At 36.4% G+C, this 21,263-nt stretch overlaps 1 protein-coding gene across 1 annotated transcript in view; it reads right to left on the bottom strand.

Moving 5' to 3' along the window:
- Positions 1 to 7,007: 7,007 nt before the first annotated feature.
- OPRK1 (opioid receptor kappa 1) overlaps positions 7,008 to 21,263 on the bottom strand; it is a 30,368-nt gene continuing 16,112 nt past the window's right edge. Inside the window, exons 3-4 of the mRNA XM_016128929.2 lie at positions 16,901 to 17,253; positions 7,008 to 10,886 (exon numbers count right to left, since the gene is read on the bottom strand). Coding sequence (XP_015984415.1) covers positions 10,354 to 10,886; positions 16,901 to 17,253 — 886 coding nt within the window. The 3' untranslated portion in view covers positions 7,008 to 10,353. The remainder of the gene's footprint in view (positions 10,887 to 16,900; positions 17,254 to 21,263) is intronic.

The raw sequence follows: 21,263 nt of genomic DNA, 5'->3' as shown, positions 1-21,263 counted from the left end.
GGATTTTTGCATCAATATTCATAAGGAATAACTGGCTCCAGTTTTCTTTTTTGTAATGTCTTTGTCTAGTTTTGGAATCAAGGTAATGGTGGCCTCATAAAAAAAAATTAGGGAGCCTTCCCTTTACTTGAATTTTTTGAAATAGATTGAGAAGAATAGGTGTTAATTCTTCTTTGAATGTTTATTAAAATTTGCCTATGAAGCCATCCAGTCCAGGACTTTTGTTTTTTGGAAGTTTTTTTGATTACTGATTCAATTTCATTGGTAGTAACCAATCAGTTCAGATTTTCTGTTTCTTCTTGACTCAGTCTTGGGAAATTGTATGCTTCTAAGAATGTATCCATTTCTTCCAGATTGTTCAATTTGTTGGCATAAAATTGCTCATAGTATTTTCTTATGATCTTTTGTATTTCCGTGGAGTCCATAGTTCTCTTCATTTCTGTTTTTGTTTATTTGAGCCCTCTTTCTTTTTTCCATGATGAGTCTGGTTAATTATGGTCAATTATGTTTCTTTTCAAAGGCCAATTCTTGGTTTCATTAATCTTTTGTATTGTTTTTCTAGACTCCTATTTTTCTGCTCTGATCTTTATTATTTCATTCCTTCTATTCACTTCAGGTTTTGTTTGCTGTTCTTTTTCTAGTTTTTTTGCTTTAAGTGTAAGGTTAGATTATTTATTTGAACTTTTTCTTGTTTCTTGAGGTAGGCCTGTATTGCTATGAATTTCTCTCTTAGGACTGCTTTTTCTGTGTCCCTTAGATTTTGAGTTGGTTTTCATTTTCATTTGTCTCCAGGTATCTTTTGATTTCTTTCTTGATCTCATTGTTAACCCATTCATTGTTTAGTAGCATGCTATATATTCTACATGTGTATTTTCCATTTTTTTCTTGTAGTTTATTTTGTTTTAAACCATTGTAATTGAAGAAGATGGTTGATATGATTTTAATCTTTTTGAATTTATTGATACTTGTTTTGTAGCCTAACATGTGGTCTGTCCTAAAAAAATGTTCCATATGCAATCAATAAGAATGTATATTTTGCTACTTTGGGGTAGAATACTCTGAGAATATCTATTAAATCCATCTTGTCTAATGTGTCTGTTAGGCCCATTGTTTCCTTGTTGATTTTTTTGTCTGGAAGACCTGTCCATTGGTGTAAATGGGGTATTAAAGTCCCCTACTATGAGTGTATTACTATTGATCTCTCCTTTTATGTCAGTCAATAATTGCTTTATTATTTAGGTGCTCCTGTGTTACGTGTGTATATGTTTACTAGGGTTATGTCCTCTTGATGTAGTGATCCCTTTATCATTATATAATGCCCTTCTTTGTCTCTTTTTGGAGCCCTTGTTTTAAAGTCTGTTTTATCTGATATAAGTATGTCTATCTCAGCTTTTTTTTTTTTTTCGTTTCCATTTAACACGAACTATCTTTCTCCATCCTTTTACTTTCACACTGTGTGTATGTCATTGGATCTGAAGTGACTCTCTTATAGAAGGTCTATGCATGGGTCTTGTTTTCTTATCCGTTCGGCTATCCTATATCTTTTGATTGGAGCATTTAATCCATGTACATTTAAAGTGATTATTGATAGGCACATAGTTTTTGCCAATTTATTATTTGTATTTGTCTCCCCCCCCCCTTTTTTTTTTTTTTACAGAAGTCCCTTTAACGTTTCTTGTAATACTGGCTGCTGGTAATGAATTCCTTAAGCTTTTTTCCTGTCTAGGAAATTCTCTATCTCACCTCCCATTTTAATTGAAAGCCTTGTTGAGTAGAGTATTCATGGTTGTAGATTCTTGATTTTCATAACTTTTAATATTTCTTGCCAGTCCCTTCTGGCCTGCAAAGTTTCTGTTGTAAAATCAACAGACATTCTTTTGAGGGTACCCTTGTAACTAGCTGTCATTCTCTTGTGCTTTGACCTTTGACATTTTAATTGTGATATGTCTTGGTGTGAGTTCCTTTTGTTTGAGATTCTTTGTGCTTCCTGGACTTGTGTGCTAATTCCTTTGCCAGGTTAGAAAAGTTTTCTGTCATTATTTCTTCAAGTAGATTCTCAATTTCTTGCTCTCTCTTTTTCTTCTGGTGCTCTTATGACGCAGATATTGTTATGCTTTATGTTATCCCAGATGTCTTTAACAGTATCCAATTTTTTTAATTCTTTTTTTCCTTCGTGCTGTTCCAACTGGGTGTTTTCTGCCACCTTGTCTTCCAGTTTGCTAATTTGATTTTCTGCTTCATCCAGTCTACTGTTGAATCTTTCTAATATATTCTTCATTTCAGTTATTGTATTCTTTATTTCTATCTGGTTATTTTTTATGGTTTTGATGTTCTGTTCTTTCTTATGCTCTGTTGAGGTTCTCATTAACGCCTCCATTTTGTTTAGGTTATTTTCTAGAGTTTTCTCCTGTTGTTTCTTTAGTGGTGTATTTCTTTCTTTTCTAATTTTATTAACCTCTCTGTGCTCCTTTCTTTGTGTTAGGAAGATTGGTTTCATCTCTCAGCCTTTGTCAGATGGTCTTATATGTAAGGTGTTCTGTGTGGTCCAGTGGCACACTCTCCCTAATAACCTGTGCTGGGGGGCTCTGGATGTGGTCTTTCTGTGGGTTTTTTGTGTTCTTCTGTTGTAGCTAAGCCATTATTGGTGTTAGTGCCTTAGTAGATGGGATTAATACTCAGGTTGACAAATGCTATGCCCACAGGGTATGAGTTGCTACGTGGGGGCTGATGCCACTGAGTGAATTTGCCCCAACAGGCTTGCATACTTGTTGAGACCATCCTTTTTGTGTACCTATGATGGAGCTAGTCAGGAGTTGCTCTGTTGTGTCTAGCGTCAGCCTCTGTAGTTCTTTAGGAGGGGCTTCCCAGTAGACCAAGGTCAGCCACTGCCTTTGATTGCTGAGTGCTACCTGGTATAAATTGGACATAAAAGAAGAGTTATAAAGTGATCTTCAGACAGTTTCTGCCTATGCTGGATCTATAAGTGAGTGGAAGAGACAATGCTGTATGCTGCGGTCACGTTATCTCCAGTACTGGGCCTGGGGTGGCTTAGCAAAAGGACCAGTGCACCTCAAGGCCTGAGGCTGCCTGTCAATTGCCCATAAGACTCAGCAACTGGAAGAGCCTCTGCAGTGTCAGTTTACATGCCAGTGCTGTCTCCGTGGTTCCCTGTAAAAGTCTCAGATTGCAGCAATATCAGCCACTGCCCTCCTCAAACCTGCAAACACCTGAGATCTGTTCAAGGATTACTGAAGCTCATGGGCCTAAGCTTGTGGCCTGCCACCAAAAGTCTCTCCTGGGATGCACGGGCTTTGTGTGGGCTGCACAAACTGAGTGCTGTTGTTTGCTATTGAATTTGTTTCCCACAGAAAGCACAGGATGGGGATGAGTTGCCTGAGGCTGGCTTGCTACAGGTAATTTATAGGTTAGGTGGGGCAGCATCTCAGTTTGTGGGTCCACAGCATCCCGCAAAAGTCATAGATCACAGTGAGACCCACTACCATCTGGGACAGGCATATTGTATCTTATGCTAGCAGGAGTGATCCATCTACCACTGTTTCCCCCCAAATTTGTGTGCTATTCTAACCAAGGTCTGTTGCCTGCACAGAATGTGCAATCCCAGAGAGGGATGAGGAAGACATCTGCCTGTCAGTGGGCCCTGGGCAATTTGTATGTTGGGCGGAGCGGGACAACAAGGCCAATACAGCCTCAGTTTTGCTGCAAACTCTATGTCCATGAGTTCTCGCAAAATCACAGATTACACCAAGACCAGCTACTACCTGGGACTGGCCCACAGACCCCAACAATAAACCATGCTCATCTTGGCAGCAGTGATATGTCTACAACTGTTTTCCCTGAAATGTGCTCACAGCGCTGGCTGAGGTATAATGCCTGTGCCAGAATGGGGCAGGGCAGGGGCAGCCAGCCAGCATCAAGCCACCCCAGATAATTTGTGGGTTGGGTAGGGTTGGCCAATCTCCCTAGGCCAGTGCAGCTTCAGAATTGCCATGTGGTGCAGAGAGGGTTCCACACAGGCAAGCTGGCACCTGTCTGTAGACTGCCCCTTAGGAGGCCCCAACAAAGGCACAATGGCTACTGTCTCTCCAGTCCTCATTCTGATGCCACATAATGCAGGCTTTTCCCATACGACTCTTGCCCAGGGTATGTGCCTGCAGGCAAGAGAGCCTGTGCAGGTGCCCTTTAAAGGAGCGTCTGGGATTTCACTCTCCTACTGTCTTGGATAGCCAGAATCCCCACTGATTTTTACAGTCAGATTTTTTGGGAACACCTCTTCCTTGGGCTGGGACCCTGGGGCTAGGACCCCTCTCTTCTTCAAGGGGACCTATGCAGCCATGCTCTTTTTCCCAGTGTTCCACTGCCACTGGAGGATGTAGGCCCAGCCCAATTTATGACTTTTCTCTTCCTACTGGCTTCTCTGTGGCTCCTTCTTTATATCATCAGATGTATATGTTATGACAAGCTGGACTTCAGGTGATTCTCCACATTATTTTACAATTTGGTTGTAATTTTAATGTGGTCCTGAGAGGAGGTGAATCTTTCTAATATACTTTCTAATATATTCTTTTACCTAGTCTGCCATCTTGACTTACTTTCAGTTGGGTCTTACTTTTTAATTTATTCCACTACTCTGTGCCTTTTGATTGGTGATTCTGGTCCATTTATATTTAGGGCAATTACTAATTATAAGGACCTACTACAGCCATGTTATCTTTTGTTTTCTGGTTTCTCTATTCCCATTGTTTCTTTTCCCTTGTGATTCTGTCTGCTATTTTAGTTTTGCAGTGTTCTATGAATTTTTTCTTTGCGCGCGCGCTCTCTCTCCCCCCCCCCCCCTTTTGCTTGTTTTTGTTTTTTACTTCAGCTGTGGACTTTCGTAGTTGCCTTTAGGATTGTGTAAAATATCTCATACACATAATAGTTGATTTTCTTCTGATTGCATCTTATTTTCATTCACTTGTACATATTTAGTCCTTTCCTCCTACTCTTTATTTTATGATTTTGTTGTCATAGATTACTTATTTTCATGTTGTGCATTCATTACCATATTGCTATAGATATAGTTATTTTAATGCCCTTTTGTCCCCTTTACACTTTCTGTTATAATTAACTGTTTAATAACTTATTCTAAGTAGATTTGCAGGTTCGTGCTTCTGTCTGTTAGTCATCTTACTCAAAGGATTTGTTTGTTTGTTTGTTTTTGTTTTTGTTTTTTACTTTTGTATCTTTGTTTCTGGTAAAAGCTCTTTTCAGCATTTCTTGTAATGTAGGTCTTATGGTGGCAAGTTCTCTCAGCTTCTGTTTGTATAGAAAAGTTTTTATTTCTCCCTCATATCTAAAGAATAATTGCCAGATATATATTAGCCTTGGCTATTTTTTCCTCTCTTTAAATATTTGGAATAATTTCTTCCCTCTTTCTGTTTTTTTAATGTTTCTACTGAAAAATCTGATGATAATCCAGTGGGATTTCCTTTGTACATTACGGTCTTCCCCCATCCCCACCACTGGCTTCCTTAAAAATTGTCATTGATTTTTCAGTTTGAAAAAAATGTGTCTTTGACAAGGTGTTTTGGCATTGATATAATTAAGTGTTCTGTTAGCTTCCCCTATTCTAAAGTCTACTTATTTCCATAGACTTGGGAAGTTCTCATCAATTATTTCTTTGACTAGACTCTCTGTTCATTCTCCCTCTCTTCTCTTTAGGGTATACTTATTATGCCTAATCTGATCTTTCTCATGTAGTCAGATAGCTACTGAATTTTTTTTTTTACTTTTTAAAACTATTAATTAAGAAAAATATTTATTCTCAATCATTTCTAGATTTCTATCTTTGAGTTCATTAAGTCTCTCTTCTACCTGGGCAGTTCTATTTCCACTGACCTCTAATGCATTTCTCATCTCATTTATTGAGTTATTCAGCTTCAGAATTTGTTGTTGTTGTTTTATAGTTTACATCTCTTTGGTAAAGTACTCCTTTGTTCATTAATTTTATTTTTGAGTTCATTGAAAGGCTTTTCTGAGTTTTCTTGTACATCACTGAGTCTATCACTACAATTTTGAATTCTCTGTCATTTAAATGATAATCTTCCATAACTTTGAGTTCGGTTTCTGGAGATTTTTCATTATCTTTTTGTGCTCCCAAGTTAGTTTGCTTGTTCACAGTATTTGGTAAATTGTTTCTCTGTCTGCACATTTGAGGTAATAATTTGTTTTATTGCACAGATACTGTTTTGCTCTCAATTCAGCAGGTTAATAGGTAGAATACTTTCTTTTGTTTTCCAGTAGATAGTGCTATAGCACACATTTTTGTTTTCTCTTACCTGCACTCTTAGCACCTCTGGAATAGGTACAGAGCAATGTCATTTTGGTTAAGGGATGTGCGATATCCACTGGGATGGTGGGTATCCTCTCTGTAGTCAGCTCACCTTGGTTACAGGAAGTCTTCACTCTGCTGGGGAATGTGGAAGGTAATGGAGAATCAGTTTTGCAAGCTCTCAGAACTACCCCTTCCCCACTGTTTTTGGCTTTATCAGGCTGTATAGGGGCATGTAGAGGAGAAGAGGCAAATTTATGATCTCATGGCTCCACACCCTGCCAGTTACAGCTGTTGGCTGCACTGTTTTTTGTTTGTTATTTGTTTGTTTGTTTTAAAGATCCCAGCCACCTGTACAGGCTCTTCTGTGATGGGGAGAGGAGAAAAGAAGGGCAGTATGTAACACTGATTTGGGGATCTTGGCAGTATTTCTGTGAAAACAGGTGAATTTTCCTAAGCAATTGATAGGTTTGGGAATTTAAAATCCTAGTTTAGATTCCTACATGTTTTAATCCTTTCCATTAATCATCCACAGTATTGTCATGGATGTAAAGTTAAATAAATTGTTTGTAGTTTAGAACCATTAACATTGTCTTTGCTTAAGTGCAGCATCATCAAAACCATTAAAGAATAAATGATTTATCACACTAATCATCTGCTGTGATTTTTAGCAGGTACAATTTTATTTTATTGCAAGGCACACAATGATATACACAATGCCTAATTATCTTTTAAAAGTACAAGATATAAGAAGTATACATTATGTAAAGGATACATGAATATATTTTTCTTTCAGAGAAGAAAATTACCTAGGGCAAACATTTTAATGCCTTTTTAGGATGGGATTTTCAAATTTATACTGAATCTTCCAAATAACTCTTGCTTAGAAAATAAATTTCATCGAATGGACATACAACATGTAATACATTTCTCTTTTAAAAAGCTCTCATTTAAAGCCAGCTCATGTATTTATTTTATTTCAGTAATTCATCTCATTATGTCCCAATACTAGATGAAACATCTATAAAATGTCTGTAATGGTTATACAAATTTAAGAACTTTTATTTCTCAGTAGTACACCACAAAATAGAGCCATTTTCTTGAGATCTTCATGAATATTCCTTGGTTTTTCAAAACTATATTTCCAAACAATGCTTTCTTTTTTAGTATAAAGCCTGGAGTTTTGACCTGAACCTTTTGCATAGCAGATGCTCCTAGATTCATAAGAGAATAATCTAATGGTGGTTCCAATCTCCTCCCAGTTAGAATCATGTTTTGTTGTTGCTGTTGTTGTTGTTGTTTTTATCTGCATGCTTCCTGAATGTCTATTTCACTTCCCTGCATTTTCTCTGACCCCTCATTAGATCATACCTTCCAGAAGTTGTCACCCAGGTTGGAAGATGGAGTTCATGTAGAGAGTTGATCTCAAGTTTAGATACATGCAGTTCTGGTCTCAGAGAGATATAACAGACAGCACACCTCTTGTTATGATGGAGAACAAGGACATCAAGAGATGGGTCATATCTGACAGAGAGTGAGGCTAGAACAAATGCATTTTCTAGAATGATGAAGGAATTGCAATATGGCTGCCACTTCATGACAGTACACACACACTCACAGACAGACATGCACACACATTTACACAGGACCGCATGCTCACACTATTACAGACACGTACATAGTCCATAATCACATGCATGCATGTATACACATTTATGCACATACTCACTTTTAACAAAGAAACACATTTGTGTAAGTGGCATTTCTCCTAACATACATGATTCATTTTATCTTTCTTTAACGTAGTGCCCTAAAATTATATAGCCATCTTCTCTCCTCTTTTAGTTTGGGAAAATTGGTGTCAACAATAATGGAGAAGCTTATGACATTCCTCATGAGCACATAGATCTACTCCTTTCTCTCTTTGGGCTGCAAACTTAGATATGAAAAGGTGCAGGATGATTAGGCTAAAGCTCAGGCTGCAATAGTGGCAACTGATGCTATAAAGGCATATAGGGTACTAAGTTAAAGAGAACACATTAATATAAGTCTATTCTAAGATTTTATCTCTGTTACAGTTTTGCACTGTGTAAGAATCCTTAAAGAAAATTTCTTGGGTTTTATTGTTGTAAAGAGGCTTCTATATTTTCCATTTCAGTAGGACTTATTTCTGAAACTATTCACTACATAGCTATCTCTCCTGTATGATAGCTAAGATTTTTAACCATGGGTGAATATCACCCAATATTTAAGCCATTCCTATTTACAATTATTATAAGAATAGAAGGACACTTAAGAAAAATCAATAAAATTTAATAAATGCTCAAAGAACACTTTGTTTTCATCAGGAAAAGCCCTGCTTTGCAGCCATAAGGCATCCGTATTAGGTGCTATGAAAATCTGGAATCGATAAATATCACCAAACTAAAATTCTGAAGCCACATATAAAACCTTCGATCTAAAAGGAGAGAGTATATACACAAAAGAAAGCACACAGTGAAAAAAAGTTATAGAGTATGATATCTATAGTTATGTAGCCCTCTACATTTGATTTTCCTATAAAATTCCAGAGGATGTTGTTTAAATACCTTATTGGATAAAAAAAAGATGGATGTTATTTCTAAATTATCCCTTTATTCTATCCAGGCAAATTACCTTGAAAAAAAGCCATTACCTCCAAAATAGTAAGCTTCAGGGAAAGGAAGTGGGAATTTATATATCATCTGCAAGTTTTAGCAAAATTTCCCTAAATGTGCTGCTCATGGCATTATCTTCAGCAGGTGTGCTCTTCACAGAATGCCGTGCAAGGCATGTCCAAGCTCCACGAGTGGCATTATGTCTTCATTCAGCCCACAAGTAGGAACAATTCTACTTTCTTCTGAAAGCCATAAAATAATCTCTCAAGATTTACATGAGCAAAATGCTCTCCCCCCATGGGCAGAGAGAATATGATAATAGGTATATATTCCTAATGAGATATTGTGTATAAACTAGATTCTGCAAAGGCTACAACCTAAGAGTGAGTTAAATATTTTGTGATTGATTGACACAGGAGTTATGGGCAATGTTAAAGGACTAATTGGTGCTCAGAGAGTCTGAAAGAGATGGTGCCACTGACTGATTCACAAAGAGCAGCTTACGTTGCAGCAAAACGTCTCAATATCAGCTCTAAGTAACTCGGGGGACATCATAGGCATGCCCTCAAGAAACTGCCCGGCTGGAAGGCAAACCCATTCCTTGTTTACACATGTACTATTATTTACAGATAAAAACTATATATACTTTTGGTGGTATTTAAACTACTCTATGTTTATTCACATCAAGACATACTTTTTTTGTGAGATTATCTGAATAGCATGCTAAAAATATAGTTTTCAAGAAATTAAACTATGTTGGAAACCACCTTTTGCATATTTAAATATCAAGATAATTTTCTACTGCATATGAACATCAGACACTTCAGGTGTGGGTCCAGATCAGACTTAAGCCAGATTCCTCACCGCTCAGCCACATGCAATGCATGTGCATGCAGTATTAAGTGAGCCGGACATGGGCCCTGGAAATGGTTGTCGTTCTTATGAGGTTACTTCTGTCAATGTTAAGTGTTGGGGTCAGATACTCACTAAGGTCTGAAATCAGTGGGTTTTTCTTCTTCTTTTTTTTTTTTTAAACAGAGCTTTTGAAATCACATCGCATAAGAAGGCCACAGCAGCTGAGTCCTGAAGTAAATCTAGGTAACTAGAAGAAAAAGGTGTGTTTCTTGTTTGTCAAAGGAGCTGGGAGTCAGCCTTGCTTCCCTGCCCTAGAGAGAGGTGTTGGGTTTCCCCACTGGGACCTTTTGTACTCCACTGACCCGGGTCGTTAATGCAGCCTGCATCTTATGACTTTATACTATGAGGTTCCTAAAAGTTTGTTAGACATTCTACTTTTCCATCTCAGACTGCAGTACTAATCTGAGTTAAACCTAGATCATTGAACTCTTCTCCTCCTGGAGAACTATAAGAAGACATCTCCACGACTAGTCATACTGGTTTATTTATCCCATCAACATCCCTCATGTAAGCAGCAGCCTCAACTGTATTTCTGACTCTACTAGTGCTTTGGCGCTCCATTCTCATCTTAATTGGAAAGCAGAAGTCCCTGAAACACCTCTTGAAGTTTTCATCGAGAAAGGCATAGAGAATGGGGTTCAGGCTGCTGTTGGTGTAACCTAAGGCGATGCAAAAGTAATAGCTGGAGAGGGCAGCTGTGCTGTGAGAGGTGCTCCCCAGAGCCTCCACCAGGATGAAAATGTGAATGGGAGTCCAGCAGATGACGAAGACCGCCACCACCACCAGGACAAGCCGTGTGATCCGGCGGAGGTTGCGATCTTTCTCTCGGGAGCCAGAAAGGAGTCGGACGCTCTTTAAGCGCAGGATCATCAAGGTGTAGCAGATGATGATGATGATGACAGGAATCACAAAGGCAAATACAAAGACGCAGATCTTCATGAAGAGGTCCCACCAAGAGTAATCATCATCTGGGAATTGCAAGGAACACTCGATGACATCTATGTCTGGAGGAAGTGAACAGAACAAACCAAACCACAAAAAGAAAATTATTACTGTGGCTGCAAAGTGTTTTAAACGTGAATTTTAATACCCTTGGTTGCAAAGGTCCAATTATGGTGAGATGATATTACCCAAAGCAGATCACTAATTAGTAATGAATGCCATACATATTGACCAACCTGTTCTTGCACATGGAATGATGAACGCAGAAAGTTATCATTTATTAGTAACAGATATGAAACTACAGAATAAATTAAATTAGCTAGCAATATGAATTGTCTAGTTGTGGAAACTAGTTTGACACTGATGACTTTCAGAACAGCTGATGTTCATTTATAGCATTAGCACTTATTTGGATTTCCATTTATTAATACTTCTCCCAGATCCAAGTCTCTGGGAATAAAAGCTAGAATCTATTTGTAATAAATGACAAAATATTGCAAATCTAGCCATTTAATTTAACAAAAGCCAACTTGTCTGGAAAGCATTAATTTGTTTATAAGAAACTATTATATAGGCCAATAAAAATGTATGTGAAATTTGTTTAGCTATGACCCAGGTATTGCAATTTAATGGAAGCAGTGATGATCCTTTTGATAAAGAGCGCTGCTGAAACATGAGTAAACTTTTGGAGAAGGAGAAGGAGAAAGAGGAGGGGTAGAAGAAAGAAAATGGAAGGAGGAGGAAGAGAAGGAAGAGAATCATCATCATCACCAAGGAAGTTCATAAATCAGATACGTTTTCCTTTTTATCAACACTGACTAAGTAACGGAGACATATTTTTACATGATTACTTAGAAAACCGATTTATTTGCTCTGCTTCTCTTTGATGGAGAGTATTTTCTTTGGAATGACCTTACTATTAGAAAGAGCAGAGGCCAAGGACAAGTACCTTTTATAATACATTCATTGGGAATCTGCTTTTCCTCAAGCATCTCTTTTTTCCTCCCCTTTTCCTCAAGCATCAACCAGCCCACGTTTTTTTTCTTCTTGCCCTTGAGCTGTCATGGAGCACAGAGCAGATAAAACTGTGCCGATCTTTCCTTATGGATAAAATAATCATGAGCAATACTGAGTGTAATTTTTATAATAAAATATTTTCTTCCGACATTAGAAAAATCTGCTTGAAAAATACCATATTTTTTAAATAGTGAAACAGCTCTTTTAACAATGTTTTCTAAAACATTGTAATGTGATCTTAATTAAATATTCCTTAATAAAACAAAATGTACCTTCTTAGAATCGCAATTGGATATACTTTAAAATACAAAAAAATAACCTCTTTGGCCATTTAATAAAGATATTTTGGAGACATACCTGTTATCAACTAAATACCAGATCAAGCCTTTCAGTAGTAAATGAAAGCTCCCAGTAAAACTTATAATTTTTTTATTCTCTACAAAAATCATTGTCCAAAATACTATTACTATGAAGCCTGTTAGAAATGAACAAGCATCTCTTTTAATTTTTGCTTTAGTGTTTATGAGACTAAGAATAATCAAAATGGTTTTGTAAAAAATCATTGCTATTATCATAGAAAAAAAAGTATTTATTACATAACTTTTGATGGGTGGCACATTGCAAAAATATGAGTTTAAAAAAATATTTTACCATGGGTTTAATTTGTCTGTTCAATATAGCTTCTTTAAAGGTAGAGAATACTTTTTTCCCCCACTTAACTTCTGTGTGTTCCAACATTGTCTCTTTCTTGCGGTTCGTCTCAGATTAAATGTTACTTCAGAGACATTTATATAGAGGCTGAAATATTTGAATAGCCCTCTCCTTGAAACATATATTATCTCTATATTTTATGCTCATCTTATTTTTTTTACTTTAAACAATGACAGAAGCTAGATAGAAGCTCTTCTGTAATAATGTGTTACCTTTCTTAATGTTCACATCCAGGATGTGAACTATCTTAGAATAGGTGCCCAGCCTGCCTTATTCAATATTTAATTCCTGCACATAGGGTGTCAGAAACATATGGTGCTTAAGGAGAATAAATTGTGAAATAAATGAATGCCACAAGGAAACCCTTAAAAATATGAACTGATTACAGTAGTTATTGTGGAAGAGTAACCTGTAGTTTTTATGTAAGTGTAACCTGCTAAAATAAATAAAACACCATCAGGGCTGTTTAATGTGGATACATCCTCTTGAACAAATTGTCATACACGTAGTAGAAACTCAAAACTATTCGATGCGTGAGTTAAATAATAGCTTCTTTTATAAGAATTTGAAAACGAAAAACAATTATAAGTTTGAAAATATCCCCCAGAACTGTTAATGAAGCTCGATTTATATCAAAAAAAGAAAGGGGGGGGGAGGAGTTCTGGAGCAATCATCAAGGAAATTCAAGTCCAAACACACTATTTTTATTAAATTTTTTGTTTTAGGAAAAAAGAGTGCATCTTTACTTTCAAAGACATAGGTAGGCTAAAAATAAAGGACTAGAAAAAGACAATCCATGTGAATGGTAAGCAAAAGAGAGCAGGATTAACTATACTTACATCAGACAAAAAAAGACTTTAAGGTAAAAACTGTCACAAGAGGCAAAGAAGGTTATTATATAATGACAAATATTTTAAATCATTAAGAGGATATAAAAATTGTAAATATATATGCCTCAACATCGGAGCACCTAAATATATAAAACATGTTAACAGAACTGAAAGGAGACATAGAAAGTAATACAATAATAGGGAACTTTAGTACCCCACTTCTTGACAGATCATCAAGAAATTAAAAATAAAACTACCATATGATCTAGTGATCTCACTTCTGGGTATTTATCCAAAAGACCTGAAATCAGGATCTCAAAAGATACACGCACTTCCACATTCATTGTAACATTATTTATAATAGCTAAGATGTAGAAACAACATAAATATCTATCAATGGATGAATGGATAAAGAAAATTGGAAATATTTATATTTATGGTACATATATATGGTATATATATGGTGTATACACTATACACATCCATATATAATGAAATATTATTCAGCCTTAAAAAAAAAAGAAAATCCTACCATTTTCAATGACATGGATATTCCTGGTGCACATTATGTTAAATGAAATAAGCCAGACACAGCAAGACAAATACTATATGATCTCATTTATACGTAGAATCTAAAATAGCCAAACTCACAGAAGCATAGAGCAGAACTGTGTTTTTCAGAGGCTGGTGTGGAAGGGACAAGCAATGGTCAAAGGTATAAAGTTTCAGTTATTCAAGTAAATAAGTTCTGGATTTGCTATGCAGCAAAGGCCCGATAGTTAACAATATTGTACTATAAGTAAAATTTGTTAAGAAGGTATATCTTATGTTAAATGTTCTTATCACACACACACACAAATAATAATAAAGAGGATAGGAGAAAACTTTGGAAGGTGACAGATATATCTAAGGTCTTGATGGGGTGATGTTTTCACAGGTATATATTTATTCCCAAACTTATAGAGTTGTAAAATATGCACAGCTTTTCGCATGTCAATCGTAACAAAGTGTTTTTTTTTTTTTTAAAGCACTTTCTTTTCCTTTTAAATTAATATTAGAATGTCATAGCCTTCTTTGGTATATGTTCAAGTGTGTCATGCCTGTTATAATTTTACTTAATTCTAATATCTAAAGAATTAAAGAATAATTCTATTTGTAGCTATTACCATAACTTAGCTATTACAATAACAATAATAATAGGCAGACTATGAATTCCCAAAATATATAGTATACATGTTAAAATGTTATATTTAACATATTAAGCCCATAAAGTAGAAATTTTTTTTTTGTACAAAAGAGCCCACAATATAGAATGAATACTCTATAGATGTTAATAAACATAAACAATAAGGCAGGACCTAATAACTCATAATGTCAGATGATGATGATGCTAGTAGCTAACATTTATCAAGTGCTCACTGGACACTAGGTACTGCTTTATCAGCTTTCCATTCATTGACTCATTAGACCTAGAAAACACCCTAGAATGTAGGCACTATTATTAGCCCTATTTTGCAGATGGGGAAATTTAAGCACAGAGGTCTAAGTAATGTCTCTAAAGTGATGGAATCAATCTCAAACAATTTGCTTCCAGAATCCATGCTCCTAACCAAAAAGAACTACTGTAAACTTAGAAGGATTAGCTGAGATTTCTTGTATAAGTGGATGTGTTCTAATGATATTCCTTGCAGTGAGCATCCTCTCTACAAACATAACACCAAGAGCATTCAGCTCCAATTCAGGGCATAGAGAGTATCTAAAACACTCCTCTTGGTCATCCAAGGCTCTTGACATGCAGTACAATGCAACACTCTAAAATGAGCACATGAGATGCTCTGGAGACAATCTGTCATCATGTAAACAAAATCCACTTCCAAAAATAAAGGACAAAAGAAGAATGGAGCCCTCTTACAAGATTACTTTAATTTTCTCCCATTTTCTCCTTATTTGCTGCGCAAATTAATCCCTTCTTATGTTGGTGGATGTTTACTTCCGTTGCATCTGCACACATTTATCTACTGCAACTCCTTCCTGAAAAACCCACATCTATCTTCATTTTCTTTTTCCAAAACCTAATTGAAATCCATTTCTTCTAGGATGTCATTTTCTGACAATGACTAGGGGAGTGTAGTGGTTAAGTTCATAAGCATAACATGAAATGTAAAAATCGGTTCTTTTTATTTGCCCTGGAAAAAAAATTATCTTCTTTTACTATTTAGCCCATTTTTTTTTCAATCTCATAAAGCATATGCAGCATCTCCTCTCAAATCTGAGTTATTATGCATGAACCCCTTAGGCTAAATATTATTGCAACTTTACTTTTACTTGTTTTATGTTTGAAGAAAAAAAATCTTGTGTGTAGTTAATCATTTTTAAAAATGCTTCTCTGCTAAAGTAAATTTCTTAAAATTTACCAAGTATTACAGCTTAACACCTCCAGTGTGTATGCTGGAAATTCATTTTATAGTTTCAGAAGAAAAAAAAAAATGCTCTATTAAAAAATGTGTACCATGCAAGATAAGCTATGATTTTAGCATCTTTCACTATGACCTGGTAAGTCCCTGCTAAACATATTCAATTATCTGTACCCACCACTTTCATGAACCTCTCTAATAAACTGGAGCATTTAGACAACTGCTAAGGCAACAAATAACATTTATAAAGTCCAAAATAATTGTTCTACTTCCCTCTCCCCATAAGTTCCTATTAAGACCAAAGATATATTCACATCTTAATCTTTTACTAGTAAAGCAAAATTCTTGGAACAGTAGTTCTCACCTTGACTATAGGTCACTGTCAGACTGAGGAGATTTTAAAAATCTTGACACCTAGAATGTGCCTCAGGTCAACTAAACCAGACCCTCCAGGCTGGGACACAGGCAGCAATATTTTCTAAAGTACTCAGATGACTCCAATGTGCAGTCCAGGGTGAGAACCACTGTCCTACAGGGAAATACATGGAAAACATCAAGTCTCCTGTTGGCATGGGGTAAGAACTAATATATCCAAAATCTAACAGTTTTGGTCATCTGTATAACCATACATCTACGGACCTGATTTTGAATGGCCTACAGTCACATGTAGCTGTTATGATGAAGAAGTGGAGATTAACCCCTGAGGAGAAGAGAGTAAAGAACAATACATCTCTAATGATTCAGGGCCCTTTTGAGGGAGAAAAAAGAGAAAAGGTGAATCTCAGAATTGCCAGAAGACAATGGAATCATATTTCAAAAATCCACATGCCTGTGGTACCTTACTTCATGCCCACCCCTCAGATTCCGGTAACGACTTTCAGAGTAGGAGATAGGTTGAGTCTCTGTGTTCAGATAATGTCATTATCTTATCTTGTATTTAGATATGGAAACACAAAATTGTTTTATTTCTCGTCTTACATGGATTTAGGCATTATATTTCCATTGTCTTTTGGCCTTTCCTCTAGATGTGTATCCTACCAAATTAAGAGCTTGTTTAATTAGAAGTTAATTTTTAAAAAACAAAATGAAAATGACTGCTCTTACCTTCCCTGACTTTCGTTCCTCCAAGGACTATCGCGGATATGCCAACAGATGAAGACAGAAGCCAAATACAGATATTGATGATCTTTGCCTTCAAGGGCGTGCGAAAGTCCAACGCCTTGACAGGGTGGCATACAGCAATGTATCGGTCCACACTCATCATGGTCAAGGTGAATATGCTGGTGAACATGTTGTAGTAGTCAATGGAAATGACTATCTTGCACAGTATATCCCCAAATGGCCAGGAATTCATTAGGTAGACTGTGCTCTGGAAGGGCATGGTTGTAGTAACTAAAGCATCTGCCAAAGCCAGGTTAAATATATAAATGTTGGTCGCTGTCTTCATCTTAGTGTATCTAAAAGACAAGAACCAAGATTATTTCCCTCCATCTTCATATCAAATCCATGAAGTGAATGTGTTTGCAACAGTCTTTGGCTTATTGAATTTGTTTTTCATTCACTTATTCTTTACATGTTTATTGAGTGTATAATATGTGAAAGAACTGTTCTAGACGTTAGGGGTTCTATTAAAAATAAGGAAAAACCTCTGACTTTATTTAGCTTTGCATAGAAATATATTTAAATTAAAAAATTAAAAGATAAAGAAAACCACGTAAGTAGATAAATAAAAATACATAGTATAGAGCTTTTCAATAGATTTGCATATAATACAGGTCTTTTCAGTTTCACTGGCTAAAATAAAACTAAGTTTTTCATTTTAAATGCTCTATGTAAGTAGAGCTGGCCGAGTTCTTCCCTTATACCTTTCACAGCATTAAATGTAATTTGGTACAGTAGGTGAGAAAGAATTCTGGTTTTCTCTCCTCTCATCTTGAGAGAGTTTTAAAGCACATAATTTGTTTCATCTTCCAATTGAGGAGAGAGTAATTTTCAAAGTAGGTCAGAATGATTGCCTTTAAGCCCAAATTATTCTTTCCATTATAACATGAATTTTTTTTCAATTAATTTATTGGGGTGACTTTGGTTAATAAAATTATATGTTTCAAGTATACAATTCAATAGTACATCATATGTATATTGCATTGTGTGTTTGTCACCCAAAGTTAAATTTCTGTCCATCATCATAGTTTAGAACAACTCCATTTTCAACTAAAACTGAATTAAGAGGATTTTTTTACTTAGAGAATACTTCCTCGGGGATCTGTAGTGCATAAAACGTTCCAAACTAGATCAGAGACCAAATACTAATATATGTTGGGGAAATCCATATTATATTACTTACTACACACCTCAGATTTGTAGACCTTATCACAATTAATTCATCCATGCCCCATGTACCTTCGAGGAGCTAGATTTCTTCAATATTATGACCATGACTTTTATTAAAGTCATTTAAAAGGAGCTGCCTTATGGAAACCCACTTCTGTTTTGGCTATAAAATCAATATCAATGGTATTCATTGATCATTGCGTTCGTGTTGATTCAAGACAAAAATTTCCACATGAGAAACTTCTTCAACATGAAATAATGGAACAGTCTTAGCTCCCTCTGGAAAGTGTGGTCTAATGTGAAGTCCTGAGTCTAAACTCAGTATGAAATTTTCCCAAGTTTCAGTTCCTGTTAATTGAGGATAGTAAAACTGAGCTGGCAGTACATGAGATGAAGGCAGTGGATGGCCTGACTCAGAATCTCTGACACACATCACTCTTAGTTTTGCACTGCCCTTGTCCCCCATCCCACCCCCAATGGTCCTTTTTCTCCTCTCTTCTTATTAGGAAACAGATTTGTTTGTGCTTAGATGAAGGCATTGTAAGGACTGGTACTAGAGTCAATACCCTTTGGTTTCCAATTCGATGCTATATTAACTAAACGGTGTTTTAATTTGGAGAGTTATTTAAAAATATGTTTTTCCTTTACAGTTTTCAGTCAAATAGTAAATGGTCCATGAGCTTTAGAAAGTGATTAAATGTGTAAAGCTAATGCACAGAGCATAGTCTTTATAGAGGCATAGATAACTAAGCGAGTATACTTACTGAGACAGAGCCATATGTTTCCATTGAGCAAGACTGAAATGCTATGTTACCTACTGTCTTCTTAAAAATACGAGTTGATGTTTGAAAAATGCATTTTGCAAACTGACCTCTTACTCTTTCAGCTTTTTCCCTCCAAATCCTTGATATTAGCAAAGATTTTAGACTTCTTTGATTTCTCATATTTTGTAACCCTCATATTCTCCACTTTATGAAGTCAGATTAATTTTCTCTGCCTTACACAGTTAGGTAGACCTGGGTTCTAGTCATTTTTCCTTCCAACTGATAAACTTTGGAGAGGTCACTAAAAATGCTGATCTTCAGTTTTCCAACTATAAATTGGGGAATATAATATCAATCTCATAAAGTTCCTGAGATAATAAAATTCACATGATCTAGAGACTATATCTCATTTATCTCATGCTCCCTAACTCCTCTTTCCTCTCTTATAAAGCAAGACCCTCACCCTCAAAGACAGGCTGGTTGAGCTATTGTGTATTGTTTATATTTAACCAAAATGAAATAGTAATTACTCTTTCTTGTGACTGTGGGTGGAGGCCACAAATTGGCACCAGAAGCAGAGAAGAACATAGTTTCTAGTTAATGCCCAGGGATGCATTTACCTGATTTAGCTTGAATATACTTTTTCAACTTTCTCCCACCAAACATAAGAGTAAAAAATGAAACCTGAGGCCTAACACACTACAAGTATATGAATGGAATGATACATGAGTTACAATATAACATAATATGCATCTTTAAGTAATCATAAAATATTGCATGGTAACCTGCTCTTAGCTTATAAAAAAATATTTGTAACAAATGGATGCATGAAATTGCTTAAACACTTGTAATTAAAATCCTGTCATCAGATCTTAGAATAAGAGAGCTGAGCACCCACAACAAAAATGTCTACAAATTGCACTATTTGTAGCAAAGTCCCTGCTCCCAGGGAAACAAGCTCTGTCCCCATCACTCATGTGGGAGCTACAGCTGTTACCATCCCCAAAAGCTGGGAACATTTACCAGGGACCTAGAACAGAGCCTGCATTCTCCTGCTACGGAAACCCCTGGATCTAAGAACATCCCAATGTCATGGCATCATCTCCCTATTTTGAGAAGGTTCATATTAAAGACAATAACAATAATTATTTATTTCAAAACACACCCCCCGTCAGGCACTCTGATGTACATTCCACATGCTTTATCCCATTTAGTCTTCAAAGCAATTCTATGTGATATTAGTACCTATTCTATAAAGGAGGTCACCAAAATCACAGGAGGTTACAAAAATCACAGGAATTATATAAATTCGTCAAAGTAATACAGTTATGAAGGGTATGGCAGGAATTCAAACCCCAGTTTGATCCCAGTTCCTGCATTCTTATACCTCCCCAGTACTGTATAATTTACAAAGCTCAACTTTGGCTTCTGTGTATCTTATTTGATCTCACAACGACTGCCCTTCAAGTTTACCTTGCAGATTTATGTCTTTTCCCTAATACAGTTGGAGGAAGTTACACTTGAGTAAATTAAGTAATTTGTCTAGTGTTAGCAGAGGCAGGAGCTCAGTGGGAGGATGCGGAAAAGGCAGCAGGGCAAGGACCTTCTCTCAGAGTTCTGGAAGACACACGCTTATAAGCCTACAACACTGAAAAGGAGAACTAAGCAGGTGTAATTAAAAGTAATAAGTAAAATATGAGTTGAACATATATCGAGTCTTTCATGTACTACACTGGATTGGATTCTAGGAACACATGATTATAAAGCAAGACCCTCACCCTCCAAGACAAGCTGGTTGAGCTGTTGTGTATTGTTTGTATTTAACCAAAATGAAATAGTAGTTATCCTTTCCTGTCATTGCGTGTCCACTGATGGGAAAAGAAAGTAAACTTTCTTACTATAGTTGGATATGGAATTATTTTCCATTTCATCCACATGGCTTTAAAAAATTCACAAGTATTTCCAATAAAATGGTGCCATCTGGGTGGGAAGTTCGGGTTTATGTGGAGAAACTGGAGGTGGGCTGGCAGCAAGTGGTTGCACTTTTTAGCATACGCACCACAGGAGCATATGGCACTAAAAGAGCAAAGTCCGTGGGCTGTCCTCACTAAACCTGACAATGTTACAAACCTGGAAACAACAGTACAGTGTGCAAGGAGAAATCCATGGAGCAGTCGAGAAAGAGGGGTCAACTATGGAATTGAGAGCGCTCGCTGTGAATTGGTCATCACTGGACATGGCAGAGGCTGTCTGCGGGAGTTAAAAATGCTCTCCGTAACACCTTAGCTCAAGATCAGCTCAGTGTAGTTCTCTTTAGATAATAAGAGGTGGCTTCTAAATTGGCAGCTGTAGACATTTGTGTGATGGTGAGG

This window comes from Rousettus aegyptiacus, unplaced genomic scaffold, assembly GCF_014176215.1.
Source record: "Rousettus aegyptiacus isolate mRouAeg1 unplaced genomic scaffold, mRouAeg1.p scaffold_m13_p_15, whole genome shotgun sequence".
In the NCBI taxonomy this organism is placed as follows: domain Eukaryota; kingdom Metazoa; phylum Chordata; class Mammalia; order Chiroptera; family Pteropodidae; genus Rousettus; species Rousettus aegyptiacus.
This window is presented reverse-complemented; position numbering and strand designations above follow the sequence as displayed.